This window comes from Gracilinanus agilis, chromosome 5 (assembly GCF_016433145.1).
Source record: "Gracilinanus agilis isolate LMUSP501 chromosome 5, AgileGrace, whole genome shotgun sequence".
Lineage (NCBI taxonomy): Eukaryota > Metazoa > Chordata > Mammalia > Didelphimorphia > Didelphidae > Gracilinanus > Gracilinanus agilis.
In genome coordinates this window covers 196,682,455-196,702,040 of record NC_058134.1, presented here as the reverse complement: position 1 = coordinate 196,702,040, position 19,586 = coordinate 196,682,455, and the positions used below count along the sequence as shown (strand labels likewise).

General features: G+C 43.6%; 1 protein-coding gene across 1 annotated transcript; it reads left to right on the top strand.

Moving 5' to 3' along the window:
• The first annotated feature begins 1,195 nt into the window (after window positions 1-1,195).
• Window positions 1,196-19,404, top strand: TNFRSF1A (TNF receptor superfamily member 1A). Its single transcript, XM_044679802.1, has 10 exons — window positions 1,196-1,236; window positions 10,365-10,506; window positions 11,055-11,183; window positions 11,390-11,548; window positions 11,766-11,844; window positions 15,720-15,784; window positions 15,931-16,038; window positions 16,605-16,633; window positions 16,985-17,306; window positions 18,414-19,404. Exons 1-10 carry the CDS (start codon window positions 1,201-1,203, stop codon window positions 18,716-18,718), a joined length of 1,374 nt encoding a protein of 457 aa, XP_044535737.1. The 5' UTR covers window positions 1,196-1,200; the 3' UTR covers window positions 18,719-19,404.
• The last annotated feature ends 182 nt before the right edge of the window (window positions 19,405-19,586 follow it).

Sequence of the window (19,586 nt, the reverse complement as noted above, 5' to 3'; positions counted from 1 at the left end):
TATGGATGGCGGCTTGGGAAGGCCAAGCTGGAGTCCAGCTGTTGTTCCTGGCTCTGGGAGCACCAATAAGACACTTTATTTCTCTGAGCTTCCTTTTCTTCATTTTAAGATGGGCACAATAATATCTGCACTGCCTCTTTCAAGGCACCATGTGACCAAAGTGCTTTGTTAACTGTAGCACCCCCTGTAATTAATGATTAACTATTACCTAATTGTTATTATAACTATTATTTTTATTGACAAACGAGGCAGGGAAGGGATCCAGTGGAATTAGAAAGACTTGGATGTGAATCCAACCTCAGACACTATCTGTGAGGCCTTGGGCAAGACACAACTTCTCTGTGACTCAGTTTCCTTGATTGTAAAATGGGGATAATCATAGCACCCACTTCCCAGGGTTGTTGTGAGGCTCAAATGAGAGAATATTAAAAAAAAAAAAAAAAGCTTCTGCACATAGTACTTAATACATTTTACCTATTATTTTTGTCATTATTAGATGAGGAAACTGATAGCGTGACTTGTTCAAAGTCATCCACCGGATGAATGGCAGAATGGGAGGAGAGCCTAGAATCTGGCTCCCCATCTTGTGCTCTTTCCCCATCTTCCCCAGAGGGCGGGGCAATGAGGATCAGCGATGCCCTACGATTTCGGAGTGAGTAAGGGGTTGGAGAGCTTGAGGTGCGGGTGTTTAGGTGGATCAGGTTTGGTGGTGGAATGGGACAGGAGGAGGATTTCTGGGAGTCTTTGTATGGAAGTCATTTGAGATCTGGGAACCCCCAGGGTTTTCATCCAAGGTCCTTGATTCCCTGGCTGGGCTAGGGTTAAAAGTCCTTTTTTTTTTTTTTTTCCTCAGCCTCCCCCGCTTCTCCCCGCCTCCTCCTCTGCTCTTCCTGTCCTAGCACTAGTTGCAACACCCTGCTTGCTCCCTCCCTCAGCTTTCTCAGCTCCCGCGCACGGCTCGGGTTCGGACCCCGCCTCAGGCTCAAGCTGGGCCTCACGTTCTGGCGCCAGCTGCAGCTCCAGTTCGGTCTTGCAGGTTTTCGGAACCTTGTTTAGATCTCCGTCCCGGACAGCCTGGCCCCGGGTCTCTGACCTCAGGATCCTGCGCGTCCCTTACTCGACTCTTTGGCTCGTTCGCGGCTGCCTCGGCTGCTTCTCTGAGCCCTCATGGGGGAGTGAGAAGCCACAGCCAGGCCGGACATGGGCCACCCTACCCTGCCTGGCCTGCTGCCACTGGTGAGAGATGGACAGGGAACGGGCAATGGGCAAGGGCGGGTGGCTTTCATATAGCAAATTAGGGCCCCAGGCAGGGTTCCCCGGAGGTCAGACCCCACTGTCCAACCTCCATGAAATGGACCTCAAGTAGAGGGCTTCCAGGAGGTCACTAGGCTGGTGCCACTGAGGCAGGATCAGAGATTGACTGACAAGGCTAGACAGGTCGGGTGAGAGAGATAGGCCACATGGGAAAAATTGGACAGTCTTCAAGGAAAGACTTAGAGATGGATAGTGATCCTGAAGGGAAGGGACAGGCTTCATTAGGGGCTCAAGGAGCTTGTGTGGTGGTAGGAAGGCCAGCTCTGAAGTGTCAAAGTATTCTGAAATGTGCCTGGTGAGAATCCTGGTGAGAGGGGTTGAAGAGAGATCTGTAGAGAAAGGAAAAGACAAGTAGGGATGAAGGGATGGTGGGAGTGGCCGAGTGTATGGGTTGAGGGTCAAATTGAACCTTGGTTTAGGGTTTGAAAGGTGGTGGATGTTTTTTTGGGGGGCTACTAGCGGGATGTTTTTTGAAAGAGGCATGGAACAGGATTAAGGGACTGAGTAAAGAGTATTCTTGTCACTTGTCCCAGGCTGGTTCTGTTCATGTTTGTGGCTTAGGAGGGACACCCCCAACCTTCCTAGGACTTTAAGCTTTATCCTTGTCCAGTCCTCAAACAACTAACTGTAGTTCAGTTTCTCATCCAACAGCCCAATTTGAGGAAGTCAGAAAGTTGTCTTCGTCATTAGAAATGCCCCTTTCTCTCCCATCAGCCCTACTGGTTCCTGGCCTCTTTCCATATCTTTAGGCTCTTCTCTTAATCTGTAAGCCTCTCTCTAATTCCTGGACTCTAGACTTCCCAATCATCCTGATCTTCTTATTTTCTTTTCTCCCCTTCTGCATCTCTCCTGTTCATTTTCCCTTTTCCTTTAGCCTGGAAATTGCTTCTCCTCCCCCATTTTTCTCTTCTATTTCTTCTCTCTTGTCTTCCCCTGTCTCCTGCCTTTTGTTTTTTGCCCATATCCTTTTTATCCTTCTTCTGTCTAAAAATCAATATTATATTTTGTTTCCAAGGAAGAGGAATGGTAAGGGCTAAGCAGTGGGAATTAAGTGACTCGTCCAGTGTCTCACAGCTAGGAAATGTCTGAGGTCAGATTTGAGACCAGGATCTCCTGCTTCTAGGCCTGGCTCTCTATCCACTGAGCAACCAAGCTGCCCCTAGCCTATATCCTTTGTTATTTTCACCCATCACTTCTCCTTTCCATTTTTTTTTATTTAACCCCATTTCCTCCTATCTCTCTTTTTGTCTTTTGACTTTCTTGGCCTTCCCATTTCTCTCTGAGCTTACTGAGAACTGAGTGCTGGAACCAAGAGGGACTAGCTGAATTCAGTGACTGGTAGGTTGGGCCCCCAAAAAGTGGATTAGGGACCTGGCTTTGCTACTACAATTGACCTGTGTGATTTGGGACCAGTCACTCTATAGGCCTTACTTTCTTCACTTGTCAAATGAATTGGACCAGATAATCTTTGAGGTCCCTTCCAGCTCCATGCTCTTATAGGCATCATACTATGGTATACTGTGGGGTAAAAGAAAGAAATCAGTAAGAAGGGGTTAACTATCAGAAGCTTTATTGTGGGTTGGGAGATACTGATTGGGAGAGGAGGAGTCGGGGAAAGGAAGGAAAATGACATAAGCATTATATAAGGAGGCAAACAAGTATGTGTAAGGAGGGCAGGGAGTAGATCACCTTGGCCATAGTGGAGTTATGGGATTGGAGTGTAATAAGAAGTGAAGAGAGAAATTGGGGAAGAAATGAGGGCCTTAAGCACAAATCTAGACAAAGAAGATCAGAATTGATATGGACCACAGGAAACCATTAAGTCCTAGGGCAGGAGAATGACCAGATGACATGATTAAAATGTTCGAGGAAGAGATCTAGATTAAAATCACAAAGCAGTAGATATCTGGGAGTCGACCAGTGATCAGCTCCCTGACTTGTGCCTGATGATTGGAGTTGGATATGGGATAAAGAGAGCAGGCAGGAAGACAGGGGCTTGTACTAGTTTAGGTGGGACACAATGAGGCTTAGGCTACAGTAGTGATGGGGAAATGAAGAGGAAAGAGGTGAATCTGAGGGTGGAGAGTGGAAGGACTGCTAGGATTTATTGATTGATCAGATGGATAGAGATCAGGAGAGAACAAATTGCTCCCAAGATTTTGAACCACAGGAATCCTAAAAATGATGATTAGTGATGATGTCCCCAGTAGGCCCAGAAAATGGTGAGTTTGGTTTTGAATAAGGGTAAGTGGCAGGTATTTTGGAAATGTCCAAGTGTAGATACCCTCTAAGCATCTAGATGTTTGGAATGAGGAAGATCACAAGACAAGAAGTCAGGGCTGAAGATATCATTCCTTTGGTTGACTGATTGATTTTTAAAAAAAACTCTTGCCATCCATTTTAGAATCAATTCTAAGCATCAGCTCCCAAGGCAGAAGAGTGGTAAGGGCTAGGCAATTGGGGTTAAGTGACTTGCCCAGGGTCATATATCTAAGAAGTGTCTGTGATCAGATTTGAGACCAGGACCTCTCATCTTCAGGTCTCCTGCTCTATCCGCTAAGCCACCTAGCTGCCCTGTCCTTTTGATTTATTAACAAGCATTTATTGAGTTCCATTATGTACAAGGCATTATGCTAGGCACTGTGATTGATAGGATCCTTAAACATGAAGGAGCCTACCATTTGGGCAGATATACTATGAAAAGTGCCAAGGGAGCATTATAAATGGAGCATTGCAGACCAGAAAGGTTATGGGAGCCCAGGGGAGGGAAAGAGAGATCATGGGAAATGAGAGTGGTCAGAGAAGGCTTCATGAAAGAAGTAGGCCATGAGCTAGACTTTGAATATTGAAGTCTGAGACTAGATGTGTTCCACTGAATTTCCCAAGGATCTTGACAATAAGTGAAAGCTATACCATGGGGAGTTGACTTTAATTAATTGAATTAAAAGCTTGAGTACTTTTGATAATGGACTTGAGGGATGAGTGGGAGAAGGGAATGAGGGAAATAAGTAGGAGTAGCAGCAAGAGATTTTGCTATGGGATGTGGAGGGTCAAGTTGGGACTGAAGAGTTAAATTGCAGCTTTTCTCCCTCTGACTCTGACTATCCCCACTCACCTTCGCACAGGAAATCACACTAAAAAACCCTCTACAACCGGAAGCTGTGGAGGAGGCAGGGTTGGGGGTGGTTACTGGGCCACCCCCTCAGTGGCCTCCCACTCTCACTTTAGTCCCAGCTTCCTACACTTCCTCTGTCCCTCTGGCTGGGACCTGAAGACTGAGGCTTGTTTTCTACTCTGAAAGGCATATTTAGCAGGTGATCAACAACAGGCAATATGCATTTATTAAGGCCTTACTGTGTGCTAAACCTGAGGGATATAAATACAAAGCTATATAACAACATATAAAAGGAAACTGAAGGGGAGGTGGTAGCAGAGAAGGGACCTTTAAGAGGGCATGATGGTAAAGTCATGAGAGCACAGGAAGAAGAGGAGTGAGCTTGAGATCATCTAGTTATAGGATCATAGTTCTAGAATCAGAAGACAAGGTTATTGAAGATGTCGGACTCAATCGGGAGTCTTATTGCCCATTGGGACCATTTTGTCATAGGTAAGGTGAGGGGTTTGGAAAATCTTTTCCATTTGGATCTCAATATGGCAGTAGTATTGTTCTAAGGAGGAGGATTTACTTGGGATTTAGCTCAACTGGAAGGAGGATCTAGAGGGGGTCTCAGTGGGAAGATGTGAGAAGTTCTTGTGGGAAATAATGAACTACAGGCAGGGAGGATGGGCAGTTACTTGATAGAGAGGAAATGGAGGTCATGGAATATTTCCCTATGGGATAGATTGGGAAAGGAGAGTTACTGTTTCCTGGAATCTGTGGACTCACCAAGATTGGGGACTGTGAAGGACTCCTTTTTTATTGATGGGGGAAGTGAGGAAGGGGACTTTGTGTGTGAATGAATGCAAGGAGTAGGCATATAATCTGGGTAGAGGAAAGGGATGATGGTACACCTCAACTGCTGTCTTGTACCTTTCTCCATCTTTTTTTGATTCTTGACCATTCTTAGGGAAGCTGCCTGTTCCTCCTCTCCCTCCCTCTCTCCCTCCCACTGGGGCGGAGCTGCCGGGAAGAGGTTCCCTTTCCCGGAGCTGGATTAACTCGTTAGGTGCTGGAGTAGGAAGAAATCGGAACCAGTAGCCTGTCTATGTCTTATTTTCTCACTCCGGGGAGTTTAGTACTCAACAGCCCAAGGCAGTGTTCTTCTGGAAACGTCTTTCCTCAGGACAGGGTGGCAGTCCAGGCTTCTGGATTCTTTTCTGGGCTCTACCTACTTCTTGACATACCTGCTTCCTCTCAGTGGGACCCACTCTTCAGGGAAAGAACCCACAAGTTCAATAACTCGAAACACTTAAGAGTTGGGAAAATTCTTCCGCTTAACAAATCTCCACCTTTCTCCGGGCGATTGAAACTTGAAGTCCTGTTCTCAGAGCAGGCGATCAGGCGATCAGGAGTGGCTTTAGGAAATCCTGGGTTTGCAGATGAAAAGAATACTAGCTGATGTGGCTGCCCTGTATATCGCTCTTCTATTTGAGAATGAGCTTCCTCGGAAGGGTACTTTAGTCTTCTGGCCCCGTATGATAGGGTGAAGTGAAGTTATCCATCCGCTTTAGGTCCTAGATACCAATCCCTAGGGAATGCTGCATTACGTAAGGAAACTGGGGCAGCTAGGTGGCTTGGTGTGGATAGTGAGCCCGACGTGCAGATGGGAGGTTCTGAGTGTGTGTAACTCGGTGGGTCCTCGGGTTACCATTCTAAGCAGCCCAAGTGGCTTGTGCCTTCGCGTTCCTCAAAGCCACAAAAGGGCAGCGAATTGGGATACTTGACTTGTCCACTAGGTGGTGCCATACCCAAACCACCTGCCGAGGGGTCTCGTGAGAGTCTTCAGGGTGCAGGCATGAGCCCCTCCTTCGACTTCCGAGAAGTCACATTTGTATTCATCCGGACAAATGAAAACCCATTCTAGTGTTATCAATAGGTGTCTTGTTTCACAACATGGTGAACAGGGAAAAATATGATATGATATGATATGATATGATATGATATGATATAATATAAATAATGTGAACAATACATAATATAATATAATGACAGCCTATACCATATTACCTGCCTTCTTGGGGAGGAGATGGAGAGAGGGGAAAAAAGAATGACATGGATTTTTGGACACAGCTACTGTGAGAATTTGTTTCTCTTGGATAAGCAAATTGATTTTAATACATATTTATAACAAGTCATATACATTATATGATTGTTGTTACTAATGTTAAATATAAAAACAAAAAATTTAAAAAAGCAGGGCCCAAAATAATCATATCAAAAAAGAAAGAAAGGAATGTATGTCATGGAGACTCATAATTTCATATGTGGTCCCCTTTTTTCTGTTCTTTGTGGAAATGGTTGTGTTTGTTAATTTTTTTTAAGTTCATAGTGAAAAAGGAGAAAATTAAAAAGAAAAGCAACCCATTCTGGTTCAGTTAAGTAACTGGTGAATGGGAACATTAAATATTTCTAAAAATTGTTTTAAAAAAATTTAAGAAGCCTATTGCTTCAAACTCCTAACCCATTTTGGCTTTTTTCTCCTTGTTAAATAGCCCTTTTCATTCATAGAACAAAGGCAGTTAATATATTAGAACCATCTAGTTTCCTAAGGATAGTAAAAATGAAAGAAAAACTCAAGTGCCCCCCACATGGAGCCCTTGGTGCAGCTGTTTCCTGCAACTTCTAACTACTTGTCCTGCTCTTGGATTCAGCCTAAGGTTGGTGAGCCTCACTGATGCACAAAGAAATAAGAGAAGGGCAGTCAGGAAGAGAAATCAATCCTTGACTCCCTACTAATGAGCAATTGATAGTTTTCTGCCCTGGGGGACATCCTCATATCTAGTCTCCACTTCTGCAGCTACTCTAATAGCATGGGTCTCAAGAATGGTACATGACCACTAGCCACAGTCCAGGCTCAGATGTTTTATTAAGAGTTCTAGTAACCACAGATAGAAATGTGGGTTGTGGCAAATAGCAACTCAGATAGTTGGACCTTAACAGTATCACAAGCATGACCCTTAGTTTGACTGTAGTGGAACTATTTGTAAAGTGTTGAGTGTTGGGCACAGAGTAGGTACTTAACAAATGCTTATTCCTTCCCTCTCCCCCTCTTCCCTTTCCCTTGATTTGCAGAAGTCTCCTTTGAGGGCAGAGGAAAGGGAGGGAGAAAACCCAATTCTGTACACATATCTAGATCTTCTTCCTCTCCTCCTATCATATGATTTCCTTCCGAGGCAGCATCCCCTTCATACTCTCTCCCAGGACTTCTTACCTGCTTGGAGTGCTCCCTCCCTTGAAACTTAGTAGAGACAAGGTATAGTGATCATCAGCATTCTCACTAGTCCTCAATTCATTCTCCCCTGGAGTTCTCAGGTAATTGATAGTTTGGAACAGCTAAAGGCCCACTATGGACTCAGGTTATATTTATTTGAAAGAGTTGGATTTTGATCTAGTTCTATTGCCCTGTTGAGACTAAAGGGTAAGATCAATAGCTTGGAAGTCCTTTCTTCTTTCTGGCTACACATTCTCTGATCTGATTATAATATGGATATATCAAGTTCCCACAATGGAGTTCTCCATCCTGGCATCCCATAATGGCCCAGGGGAAGGAGCTGCTGTTTTTTAGAAGCTCCCACAAAAATTTTGAGAGTTCAAGTTATGAAGATGATGCAGGCCTGGAATACTTTGCCCCTCCAAGAAGGAACTGGCAACCCCCTTGGAGTATTTGCTTTGGCTCTGACTCTGCCAATTCCGTTGCAGTTGATAAGAGTTAATCTCATAGATTCCTATCCTCTCTTATTTCTGGAACCTGAATCTACCAAGTGAGGGTTGTGGACATCTTCATTGTTGACTGTTCCTGTTTGGCTGCCTGCCTGTGGCAGCCTAGAAACACACTAGAACTTTTATTTCTGTAGAACCCTTTTCTTTTCTTGTTCTGATATAATCACTGAGTCCAGAAACACATCCCAAGAGGTTCTAACTCCTGGAGCCCTCTCTAATGAGCTCCCTTGCTTTGGAGATTTGGGGCTTTTAAAGCTACATTTAGAAAGCTACTTTAGGTCCACTTGACACACTCCTTTTACAATGATGAATATGGTCACCTCATAGTCCTGATCTCTTTAGAAATTAAATTACTTACAGAGGGATAGGAGATTGTACCCTCTTGTTTGTAAAAGGAAAAACTGAGTCCTAGAGTGCCTTATCTGTGGTCATACAACAAAGTTGGGGATTGAGCTAAAATCTGGAAATTCAAGGGACCTGTTTTAGGATTAAGGTAATGAAATAGGCCATCTAAGTGGTGCTAGTGGGTAGAGCACTGGGCTTTGAACCAAGAAGACTCATCTTCATGAATTCAAAACCAGCCTGAAACACTAGCTGTGGGGCAAGTCACTTAACTCTTTTTGCTTTACTCAGTTTCCTCATCTGTAAAATAAGCTGAAGAAGGAAATGGCAAACCACTCCAATATCTTTGCCAAGAAAATTCCCAAAGAGTTGGAAACAATTGAAATGACACCACCACATATGAAATAGTGGTAAATGCCCTGGGCACACAACTCAGAAAGAAGTTATAAAGTGTTTCTTCCAACTTGGAAATTTCATCCCACTGTGGCAAAACATGAAATCTTGGTTTTAGAACTCTTTGAGGTCATTCAGTCAAACTTCATTCATTCCCTGGCCCTAGTGAGGTCAGAGCTATACATGACCTCTTCCTCCCTGACAGTTACTTCTGACCCACATACATTTCCCCATTCTTTCATCTATTTAATCTACGTATACTATCACCAAACTCCTGACACATGCACTTCAGCTTTACCTTTACACTTTTCACCCTGGTTTGGGGGTGGTAGTGGGGGAGGTATGTATATCAATGCAATGATTCCCGGCATTCTCTGAGGAACATAAAAAAAAAGAAAAACCAACTAACACCAAAAGACCAAATCAAACACACCTTGATAGGACTCCTGCCCAATATTAAATGGGGACAACTTAACTCAGTTTGAGGAGGAGAATGATGGAATATAGGCAAAGATGTGGTTAGTTTTTTTAAAATTTAGAATATTTTTCCATGGTTACATGTTTCATGATCTCCCCTTTTCCTCCTCCCCCCTCCTAAAGTTGACAAGCAGTTCCACTGGGTTATACATGTATCAATTTTAAAAACTGTTACTTATATTTGCAGTAAAGTGATTCTTTAACATCAAACCCTAATCACATCCCTATCGAACTATGTGGTTGATCATATATTTTTCTAATGCATTTCTGCTCCCACAGTTCTTTCTCTGGATATGGATAGTGTTCTTGCTTATAAATTCCTCTGGATTGCCCTGGGTCATTGCATTGCTGCTAGTAAAAAAGTCTATTACATTCGATTGTGCCATTGTGTATCAGTCTTTGTGTACAACATTCTCCTGGTTCTGCTCCTTTCACTCTGCATCAATTCCTGGAGGTCTTTCCAGTTCACATAGAAATCCTCCACTTCATTATTCCTTTCAGCACAATAGTATTCCATCACCAACAGATACCACAATTTGTTCAGCCATTCCCCAATCGAAGGGCATCCCCTCATTTTCCAATTTTTTGCCACCACAAAGAGCATGTCTATAAATATTTTCCTATAAGTCTTTTCTTTATTATCTTTTTTGGGGTACAAACACAGCAGTGGTATGGCTGGGTCAAAGGGTAGGTAGTCTTTTAAAGCCCTTTGCCCATAATTCCAAATTGCCCTCCAGAATGGTTGGACTAATTCGATGTAGTTGCTTTTGAGCCATAGTGAAGAGACAAGATAAACTCTGGTGAAGCATCCTTAGAGAAGGATGTCTTCATGGAAGAGGTGAAGCAAGTTAGATCTTAAAAGATGGGTGAGATTTCATGGGGTCAAGGCCTTTCAAGTTCCTGTGCCTTCACTGGCTTTTACTTGATGGTTGTTTTTTTCTGTCTGATTTTTCTCCAGGTGGCCCTGGCCCTGATGGTGGGACTGTACTTTCATGTTGCTTCTGGGATGTCCATCCAGAAGAGGCATGAAGAAAAATGTCCTGAGGGGAAATATGAACATCATACAAATTCCTCTATTTGCTGTCTCAAATGTCACAAAGGTATAAAGTGGAGGAGTAGTGAGCTCCTTCTTAGAGCTGGCCCCTACTTTTATTAAAAATTAATTTTGATATCTTTTGCTTTTACATCATTTACATCACCTACATTGTATTCCTTCCTTCTCTGGCCATTCTTTATAATAGATTTTTTTTAAAGCTCAAAAAAAATCTGATGTTATGCAGCATTCAACACCCATAGCCTCCCATTTCTGCAAAGAAACAGAGAAAGGCCTTCTCTTAATCCCTTTCTGGGGGACCAGGTTTGGTATTTAACTGGGTACTTTTTCTAAAGACTTCATATACTTCCATACCCAGGGTCTCACTAATGTATTGATTTTTCCTGGCTTCATTTCTTCCTCAAACTTAGGATCAGCTCTCCCCATTGCTTATTCCAGAGATAGATTCCTACATCTTCTGGTCTTGTCTCTTTTAGGATAGAGATCTTCCCTGATCCTCAGTGGCTTCATAGGTCTCTCAGTTTATCTTTTTGCTCTGTCTTTCATGCCCTGTTGACCCATTAAGTCTTGGTCTAACTCTTTGCCTTTCCATAGGGACTTACTTGAACGCTGACTGTGCTGACTCAGGCCTTGCACCTGATTGTAAGACTTGTCCTAACGGCACATTCACAGAGAGTGAAAACTATGTCTCAAAGTGCCGCAGCTGTTCTCTCTGCAGAAAAGGTGAGTCCTGGGGAGACAGATGGGGCCCATCAGCAGAGAAGTTCCATAAGTAGTGTTCCCAGGTAAAGCAAGTTGTGGGGTGGATTACAGTGAGTAACTGTCCAAGGCCTTATCTATACACCCCTTAGAGGATGTGGAATGACAAGAAAAGAAACAAAAGAGGACTGAGTTAATCTCTGAAGAGGTCTTTCATCTCTTCCTAACAGAGATGGGCCAGATAGAGAAGGAATCCTGCACAGTCTCTAAAAACACAGTGTGTGGATGTGGGGAAAACCAATATCAACAAAATCAAGGGAAAGAAGAAAATGGACTTTTCAGATGTATTCCCTGCAACCCATGCTTCAATGGCACGGTCCATCACCCATGTGAGCATACCATTCCCCAAATCCTCACACTTTCCTATGACCATAAATTCTATTCTCCTTCCTCTCCGGAATACATTTTTTCGTTTCCCTTCTAACTTCTTCTTTTCCCTTCCTCTTGAGGGAACATTCCCTTTCCCCCTACTTCCTGAAGAGATCTCTAGAGATCATTTCCCAAGGACTTCTTGTCTTGAGAATTCTTTCTTTTTAATGCCAACAGGTCAAGAAAAACGGGATGCTGTGTGTTTATGTAATCCAGATTTCTTTTGGAATGACGACAAATGCATCTCGTGTAATGAGTGAGTACTTCTTGTCTGTAGGCAGGGATGGGAGTGGGAAGGAAGAAAAAGGTTAGAGAAACCACTGGGCAATACTGGTGGGGTACCACTCACTCCATTTCTCATTGCTTTATGCCAGAAACCAGATAGCTCTCTTTCTCCCATTGTACCCCCACACTGAGGTCCCAGGTCCCATGAAGTCTTTGGGAAGGAGCAACTTAACACTATTTGCCAGATGAGAGAAGCAGAAATACATTGTCCATGCTTTAAAGTTACATTGCTTTTCATCATTAAGGTCTTTCATTAAAGCTATCTTTTCCATTTTTTGACACACTCAAAACCCTGTTCCAGGTCTCATCATTTACTAGGACTATGTTTAGGAATTACCAGATATGTGATAGGACTGTATATCTTACTAAAACCCCCCTAACTCCAGCCTCTCAATTGCACTCTCACTCAGTCTTTAAACCTAAATTATAATTTATTTTATTTATTTCTGGACTGAACATTTTACTTTAATTAATTAATTTAGAGTATTTTTTTCATGGTTACATGATTCATGTTCTTTTCCTCCCCTGAAACCTGCCTCCCTTCCCTCCCCCCCATAGCCAAAGCACAATTCCACTGGGTTTTACATGATCAAGACCTATTTCCATATTATTGATATTTGCACTAGGGTGATCATTTAGAGTCTACATCCTCAATCATATCCCCATCGAACCATGTGTTTAAGCAGTTGTTTTTCTTCTGTGTTTCTACTCCCACAGTTCTTTCTTTGGATGTGGGTAGCGTTCTTTCTCATAAGTCCCTCAGAATTGTCCTGGGTCATTGCATTGCTGCTAGTACAGAAGTCTATTACATCTATTTTACCACAGTGTATCAGTCTCTGTGTACAATGTTCTTCTGGCTCTGCTCCTTTCATTCTGCATCAATTCCTGGAGGTCTTTCCAGTTCACATGGAATTCCTCCAGTTCATTTAGAATATAATTTAGAGATAATGCATTTAATAATCATAGCTTAAGGTAGGGAATTGGACCTGGCTTGCCTTTGCTAGTTGTCCCATTTATTGTGGCTGTAATGGCTTCATCAGTTTTGGGATTTGGCGGGGCCTATCCATGAAGTGAATTTGACGTTCTTCAATATTTTTCTAGTTGCTGCTAGGGAGAAACAGGTGAATAGTCTTGCCTTTTCCTCCTCATATTTTTTTTAGATGTAGTTTTAGGACTAGAAGACAAAGAGCCCAAGGGAAGCAAACTATATTTAGATAAAAATTAAAGTATTAATTTAAGACCCCCCAAATTATTTCAATTACCAAAGATAAAGTAGGATTAAAAAATTTAAGTGCAAAAAAGTAATCTTTTGATTGTGTCCTGTGTCTTCTGTCTTGGAATTGATACTTAGTATTGGTTTTTTGACAGCAGTTAAATAAGGGTTGGTAAATGGTTTAAAAACAGCTCTACCAGGATATATTTTTACATTTCTACACATTTAACATTTTCTCCAGCACTTTCTAAAATCTAGAGTCACTTGTGGTACTTTCAGATTTCTAAGGATTTGTATTGTTTTGGGATTTGTAGTGTTTTCAGATTTCTGAGGAATAATCACACTGAAAAGCCAGTTCTGGCTGGCTCCAACATATCCCTCTTGCTTCATGGAACTTTGTATGAATTTCTTGGACATTCCTTATTATGTGCATGTAACTGTTGTACTTTTTATAAATGTACATTTGCTTTATTTACTCCATTAGGCTCTAAGTTAAAGAAAGGCTAGGACAGTGATAGGCAAACTACGGCCTGCGGGGCCAGATGCAGGCGCTGAAATGTTTTATCCAGCTGCAGGATATTATTCCTAATCTGAAGAATACAATGAGTAGGATACAATACAATGAAACTGCGAAAGAGTTGCCTTAGAAACAGACTGACAGATGAGCATTTCCTTTCCTTTGGCCCCCTCTTTAAATAGTTTGCCCATCACTGGTCTAGGCCATAAAATATGTGACCTTGGACATGTACCTTAATGTTTCTGGGCATGTTACTTCATTAATAATGTTTCATCATAGGATGACACATCGTAGCATTAGAGCTAGAAGGGAGCATGGAAGTCATCTAGTCCAGTGGTTTCATACTCAAATAGAAACCAGACCCCTCAGCTCTACAGAAGGATCCCTGTAGGCCATATATTGACTTAGAAAACCATGTATTCATATTATCTATATCCTATTGTATTATTATTTTTTTAAGGGCAGCTGAGAGGTGCAGTGATTGGAGTGCTGGGCCTGGGGTCAGGATGACATCTTCCTAAATTCAAACTCAGACACTTATTAGCTGAGTGACCCTGGGCAAGTCACTTAACCCTGTTTGCCTTAGTTTCCTCACCTGTCAAATGAGCTGGAGAAGGAAATGGCCAACCCCTCTAGTATCTTTGCCAAGAAAATCCCAAATGGGATCATGAAGAGCTGGGCATGACTGAAAAATGACTGAACAGTTGTATTTTTGTTTATTTTGCTCACTGTTTCCCAATTATATTTTAATCTGGTTCAGGTATGCACTTGGGCATGTTGTGGGCTGTTGACAATGTGTTTGATACCTCTGATTTAGTCCAAGTCCATTTTACAGAGAAGGAAACAGGCCCGAGGGAGATTGAAGGTCTTACCCATCCCTTTCTAAAATTCCTTGATTCTCAGTTTTATTTCTCCATATTTTCCAGCAGTGTATAATACAGGTAGATGCTATCATATCAAATAAAATTACAATGAAAGTTCTAGTATAACAAGGTTGTCAAAACCCTGACAAAGGTCTGTTCAAGAATTTGTTTAGTACATTTCCTTGATCACATAGTTCGATGGGGATATGATTGGGGGTGTAGACTCTAAATGATTACTCTAGTGCAAATATTAATATGGAAATAGGTCTTGATCAGTGATACATGTAAAACCCAGTGGAATTTCTTGTTGGCTATGGGAGGGGAAGTGAAAGAATATGAATCATGTAACCATGGAAAAATATTCTAAATTAACTAAATAAATTTAAAATTAAAAACAAAACAAAACAATTAAACTTGTGGAAATGACTTCTAAAAAACTGTGTCTAAACTATCTTTTTTTCTGAATTCTGGACTTACATCTTAAATGTGTGGGATAATAGGACATTATCCGTTAAGGGTGACATTAATACAACTGAATGTGCATCCAAATGAATTTCTTATCCATCTTTTATCATGTTTGATTTTGCATTAAAGTAATCTTCATATTTAAAAAAAGAATTCATTTAGTAGATTGAAATGTATTTGAACTAAAATACAAAGGCATTGTTTCAAACCCCTATTTAAAAGTTATTTATTGAAACAACATTCAATTCAACCAAATTCCAATATAAGTTATGTAGGCAACATTTTGGAATTGGTTCTAAAGAGATATGGCCTTATATATGATCCTTTAAAAAAAAAAAACACACTCATTTTTTGTCTTGGACTCATACTGTATATTGGTTCCAAGGCAGAAGAACAGTAAGGGCTAGGCAATGGAGGTTAAGTGACATGTCCAGGATCACACAGCTAGGATGTATCTGAGGCCAGATTTTATATATGATCTTAATAACAGCTTATGTTTTTACATCACTTTAAGCTTTGCAAAGCGATTGACATAATTCTCATTTGATTTTCACAACAACCCTTTGAGGTAATTATTACAAAGGAAGAAATTGAAGTCAAAGAACTGAAGTGACTTCTATTAAGGAAGCAGAATTTTAGGCCTCAATGCCTCCCAAGTTCACTTCTCTTTTTATTATATCACATTGCCTGTTTGTGAGACTTTATTCATGTGTATCTTCCATCAGTGATGGAGAGTGACTGATTTGTATTTGGCCACAAGTATTTACTCATTCCCCACCTCCTTTTAGGTGTCCACCTGGGGAAAAATGCAGCCCTTTCTGCCCCTCAAAGAGTATGGATCCAAGAGAAACAGGTAAGAATGAACTAGGGTATAAGGTAAATTTATCCCATTTCCTTCAGTCTTGCTCTTTCCTATCCAGAATCTCTCTTCTATGTTTCCTCTCCTTCCCTGATTCCTTTTTTTTTTTCAGTTTACCTATTAAGACTTTTTGCCCTTAGTTCCAGTGCTGATGGTCTTGGTGGTCTTTTTGGGGTTTTGCTGCCTGTCCCTCATCCTCATCTTCTTCTGTCGTTACTCAAGATGGAAGTCCAAGCTGTATTTACTTTGTGAGTAGAGCCTCAGGGTGACATTTGGGCAGGATAAGGGAGGAGAAATTATTTCCTTGACCTTTGTTGGATACTCCAATATTATGGTATGGGCTGTTGGGTAACTGATAATAACTTCACATTTTTCTGTAACTTTTCTTCCACCAGCTTTGAAGTAGGTAGTACAAGCAGGATTATTTCCATTTTACAGATGAAGAAACTCAGGCTCAGGGGGGAAGTAGAGCTGTTTGCTCAGGGTTACTTAGCTGGAGTCACTGGGTCATCGATTTAGTGCCAGAGGAACATCAGAAGGGATCTAGTCTAATTCTCTCCTTTTAAAGATGAGGAAGCTGAGATCCCACACAAGTGGAGTGCTAAGAAGTGAGCATTTGGGGGTGCGGAAGATCTTTTGCTGAGTCAGGAGTTCCCTCGGCCTGTGAGCAATCACACAGCCTCTGGTGCCTGTCACCACAGATTCCCATGGTAGTGAGGTTGGTTTTGGGGGGAGGGGGATGAGTAGAGAGGAGAAAGGGAAGACACGTATGGGGAAGTGAAAATTGTGATGTCTTTTGTTTCTCCTTTTTCAGTCTGGTGGAGACGGGCTCCTGAAAAAGAGGTAACTAAAACGAGATTTGGGGCCCGCTTTATAATCCCCTCTCGCCGTAGTGGTGGTCTCCAACAGCTCCCCTTAGCCCCCAACACTTTGCTCCCTGAACTTCTAACCCACACGGCAACCCCGCTAAATTTCCTCTCCCTACTCCCCGCTCCAAGATTCCCCTAATCTCTCATCTCCCTTTCCTTATCCAGCCTTTGGCAAAGCTCCTCCGCCCCACAAACAGCCTCTGGGCTGGACCAGGGACAAGTCTTCAGATCTGGGCGGGGTTATAGGCCAGTATTCTTCTGCCCCGCCCCTCAGGTAGGGGAGGGGACGTGGCTCCAGCGTAACCCCTCCCCTTCACTCTTCCAGGAAGAACATGCGCAGCCGCTGGCCCCACCCCACAACTCGGACTCCACTCCGACCCCCACCCAAGTCCCTCCCTACTCTCCCACCACCCTCTGCCCTGGCCCCTCCCTCCCAGTCTCCAGCCCCACCCCCTTCCCCGCCCCTGTCCCCGCTTCCTCCTTAGCTCCTCCCTCCTCCCTTCCCCCAAATAATTGGCAGCCTCCGAACAATATACAACGTACCATGTGTTCGGCATCGCCCTACCAGCCGGCCGATCCCATCAATCGCCCCGCCCAGATGCCATCAGACAGTGTCACGTCAGATGACACCGCCCTACGTTTGGACAGTAAGTGCTCATCACCCAGCTTGACTCCTGAGGTGCCCTTCCCCTTCTCCAGGAGCGGAAAGTAGTACGCATGCGCAAGAAAAACATCTTGTTTCGAAAAGGGAGGGGTTGGGTGGATTATGGGGCAATTTGGAGGGTAAATGATGTGGTAGGACAATAGGGTTTATAAAGGGAAAGCAGCTTCCAATTGGTATGTTCCAACCTCTTCAGCCAAGTGTCAGAGTGGCCAGAGTATTGATTTGGAGTCAGGAAGGCCTGCGTTCAGATTCTCCTCAGATGTTTGCTAGCTTTTGAGACCCTGAAAAAGGCACTTTACCATCCTGGGTCTCAGTTTCCTCATCCGTAAAATGGGGCTATCTATTATCATTCCCATTTATTTTTATTTGCTATTATATAATAGCAAAACTTATAGCCATTTTTAACATTTGCCATTACTAATAGGATTTATCTTACCGTTGTGAGGATAAAATGAAATAGCATTGGTAAAGCACAAGTGGGCAACCAGGTGATGCAGTGGATAGACTGCTGTACGTGAATCCGGCCTCTGACACTTATTAGTTTTGTGACCCCTGGGAAAGTCCCTTAACCCTGTTTACCTCTGCTCATCTGTAAAGAGCTGGAGAAGGAAATGACAAACCGCTCCAGTTTCTTTGCTCAGAAAACCCCAAATGGGGTCACGAAGAGTTGTCAGCCCTGACCAACAACAAAACAACAACAAAGCCCTTCGTAAACCTTCGTAAAGATTAGCTATTATCTTACAGTTGAAGAAACTGAGCCTCAAAGAGGTTGTGATTTGCCCCAAATCACAGAGATGGGGTCCCAGTCCAATCCCATCCGATAACGTTTGTTAAGCACCCACTGTGAAAGGCAGCCCCCGCCCTCCCGGAGCTTACCGCCCAGGCACTGGGGAGAGACCGCCCAGCCGAGATCAATCATTAACGAAGAGTTTACTGAACGCCCGGTAGTAAGCGCTAGGACCCCAAGCGAAGGGAGGTACTCTGGCCGATGGGGTGGAGGGTTTCCCTGGCCAGCCGGGCTTTCCATCACTGCCCCTCGCTGCTGCCGGCTCGGCCCCTCACGTCCTCCCTCCATCCCTCCTTCCCACAGAGCCGGCCATGCTGTACACGGTGGTAGACGAAGTGCCAGCCACCCGCTGGAGGGAGTTCGTTCGGCGCCTGGGCTTGAGCCCGAATGTCATCGAATTCCTTGAGATGCAGAACAGCCGCAGTTTCCGAGAAGCCCACTACAGCATGTTGGAGGCGTGGCTGAAGGGAGTCCCGAGGCACGAGGCTACCCTGGACACGCTGGCGCAGGTGCTCCAAGACATGAAGCTGTGTGGCTGCTTGCAGAACATCAGAGAGGCCTTGGAGCGGGACAGCCCCTACAGACCTCTGCCCACCGTCCCCAGGTGAGGCTGTGCCAAGCCCCGCCTTCCCTTTTTAGTTCCACCACTGCGGACTCTTCACCGAAGAGGAGCCAGCCCCAAGGCCCACGCGCCTTCCCTAGAAGGGCTTGGAGGAGCCCCAGGGCAGGCAGGATGGACGATTTTGAAGACACCTTTTGCCTTGCCAAGTCTGCAGTCTTTGAGGGCCTCCTTTCTGGAGCCCATTGTTTATTTGGTGCTACAGGCTGGCCCCGGAGGACCAGCAGAGCGGACCCTGACTTTCTCAGCTATTTACGTGCCCTGTGAAGGTGGAAGATGGAAAGAACACAGCGAAGTGGGGAATAATAGTTTTACCCAATTCTCGGCATTGTCTATGCTTGAGTGGGGTGGGGGATCCAGTGATGTATCTGAGGATGCAGCTGGAACATGGCCGCCTTGTGCTTTGAAGCACTAAGACTAAAGTATCCTTGGGCTCTCCGGCTTGGTCCCAACTCCTCCCAACGTTTGTAAAGGAGCAATTTTTGTAACTTTATTACACTAATGTAAACCTAGCATCATTCCTTCCTCGTCATGGTTTCCTTTTTTATTTCCGCTCAGAGGAGCGGAAGTCAAATACTAGGTGTCATGGAGTAGGAGGCTGAAGGCTGAGGCCAGAACTCTCCTTTGTAAATATTTTACACTAAAACTTTTGACATTAAAACTCTGGATCATTTAGCAAACGGATTTGCTTTCTTCTGTTGGCTTTGGGCATGAGCCAGTGGACGTTTGCAGATCAGAGGGGGCAAGAGCTGAGGCATAACCCCCACATCTTGGAGGTAGCTTTGTGAAATTTGGAGGAGTACATGGGAGGGTGGAGGCAGAGTTGGAAGGCCTTGGGAGGAGGGAGAGTGGGAACC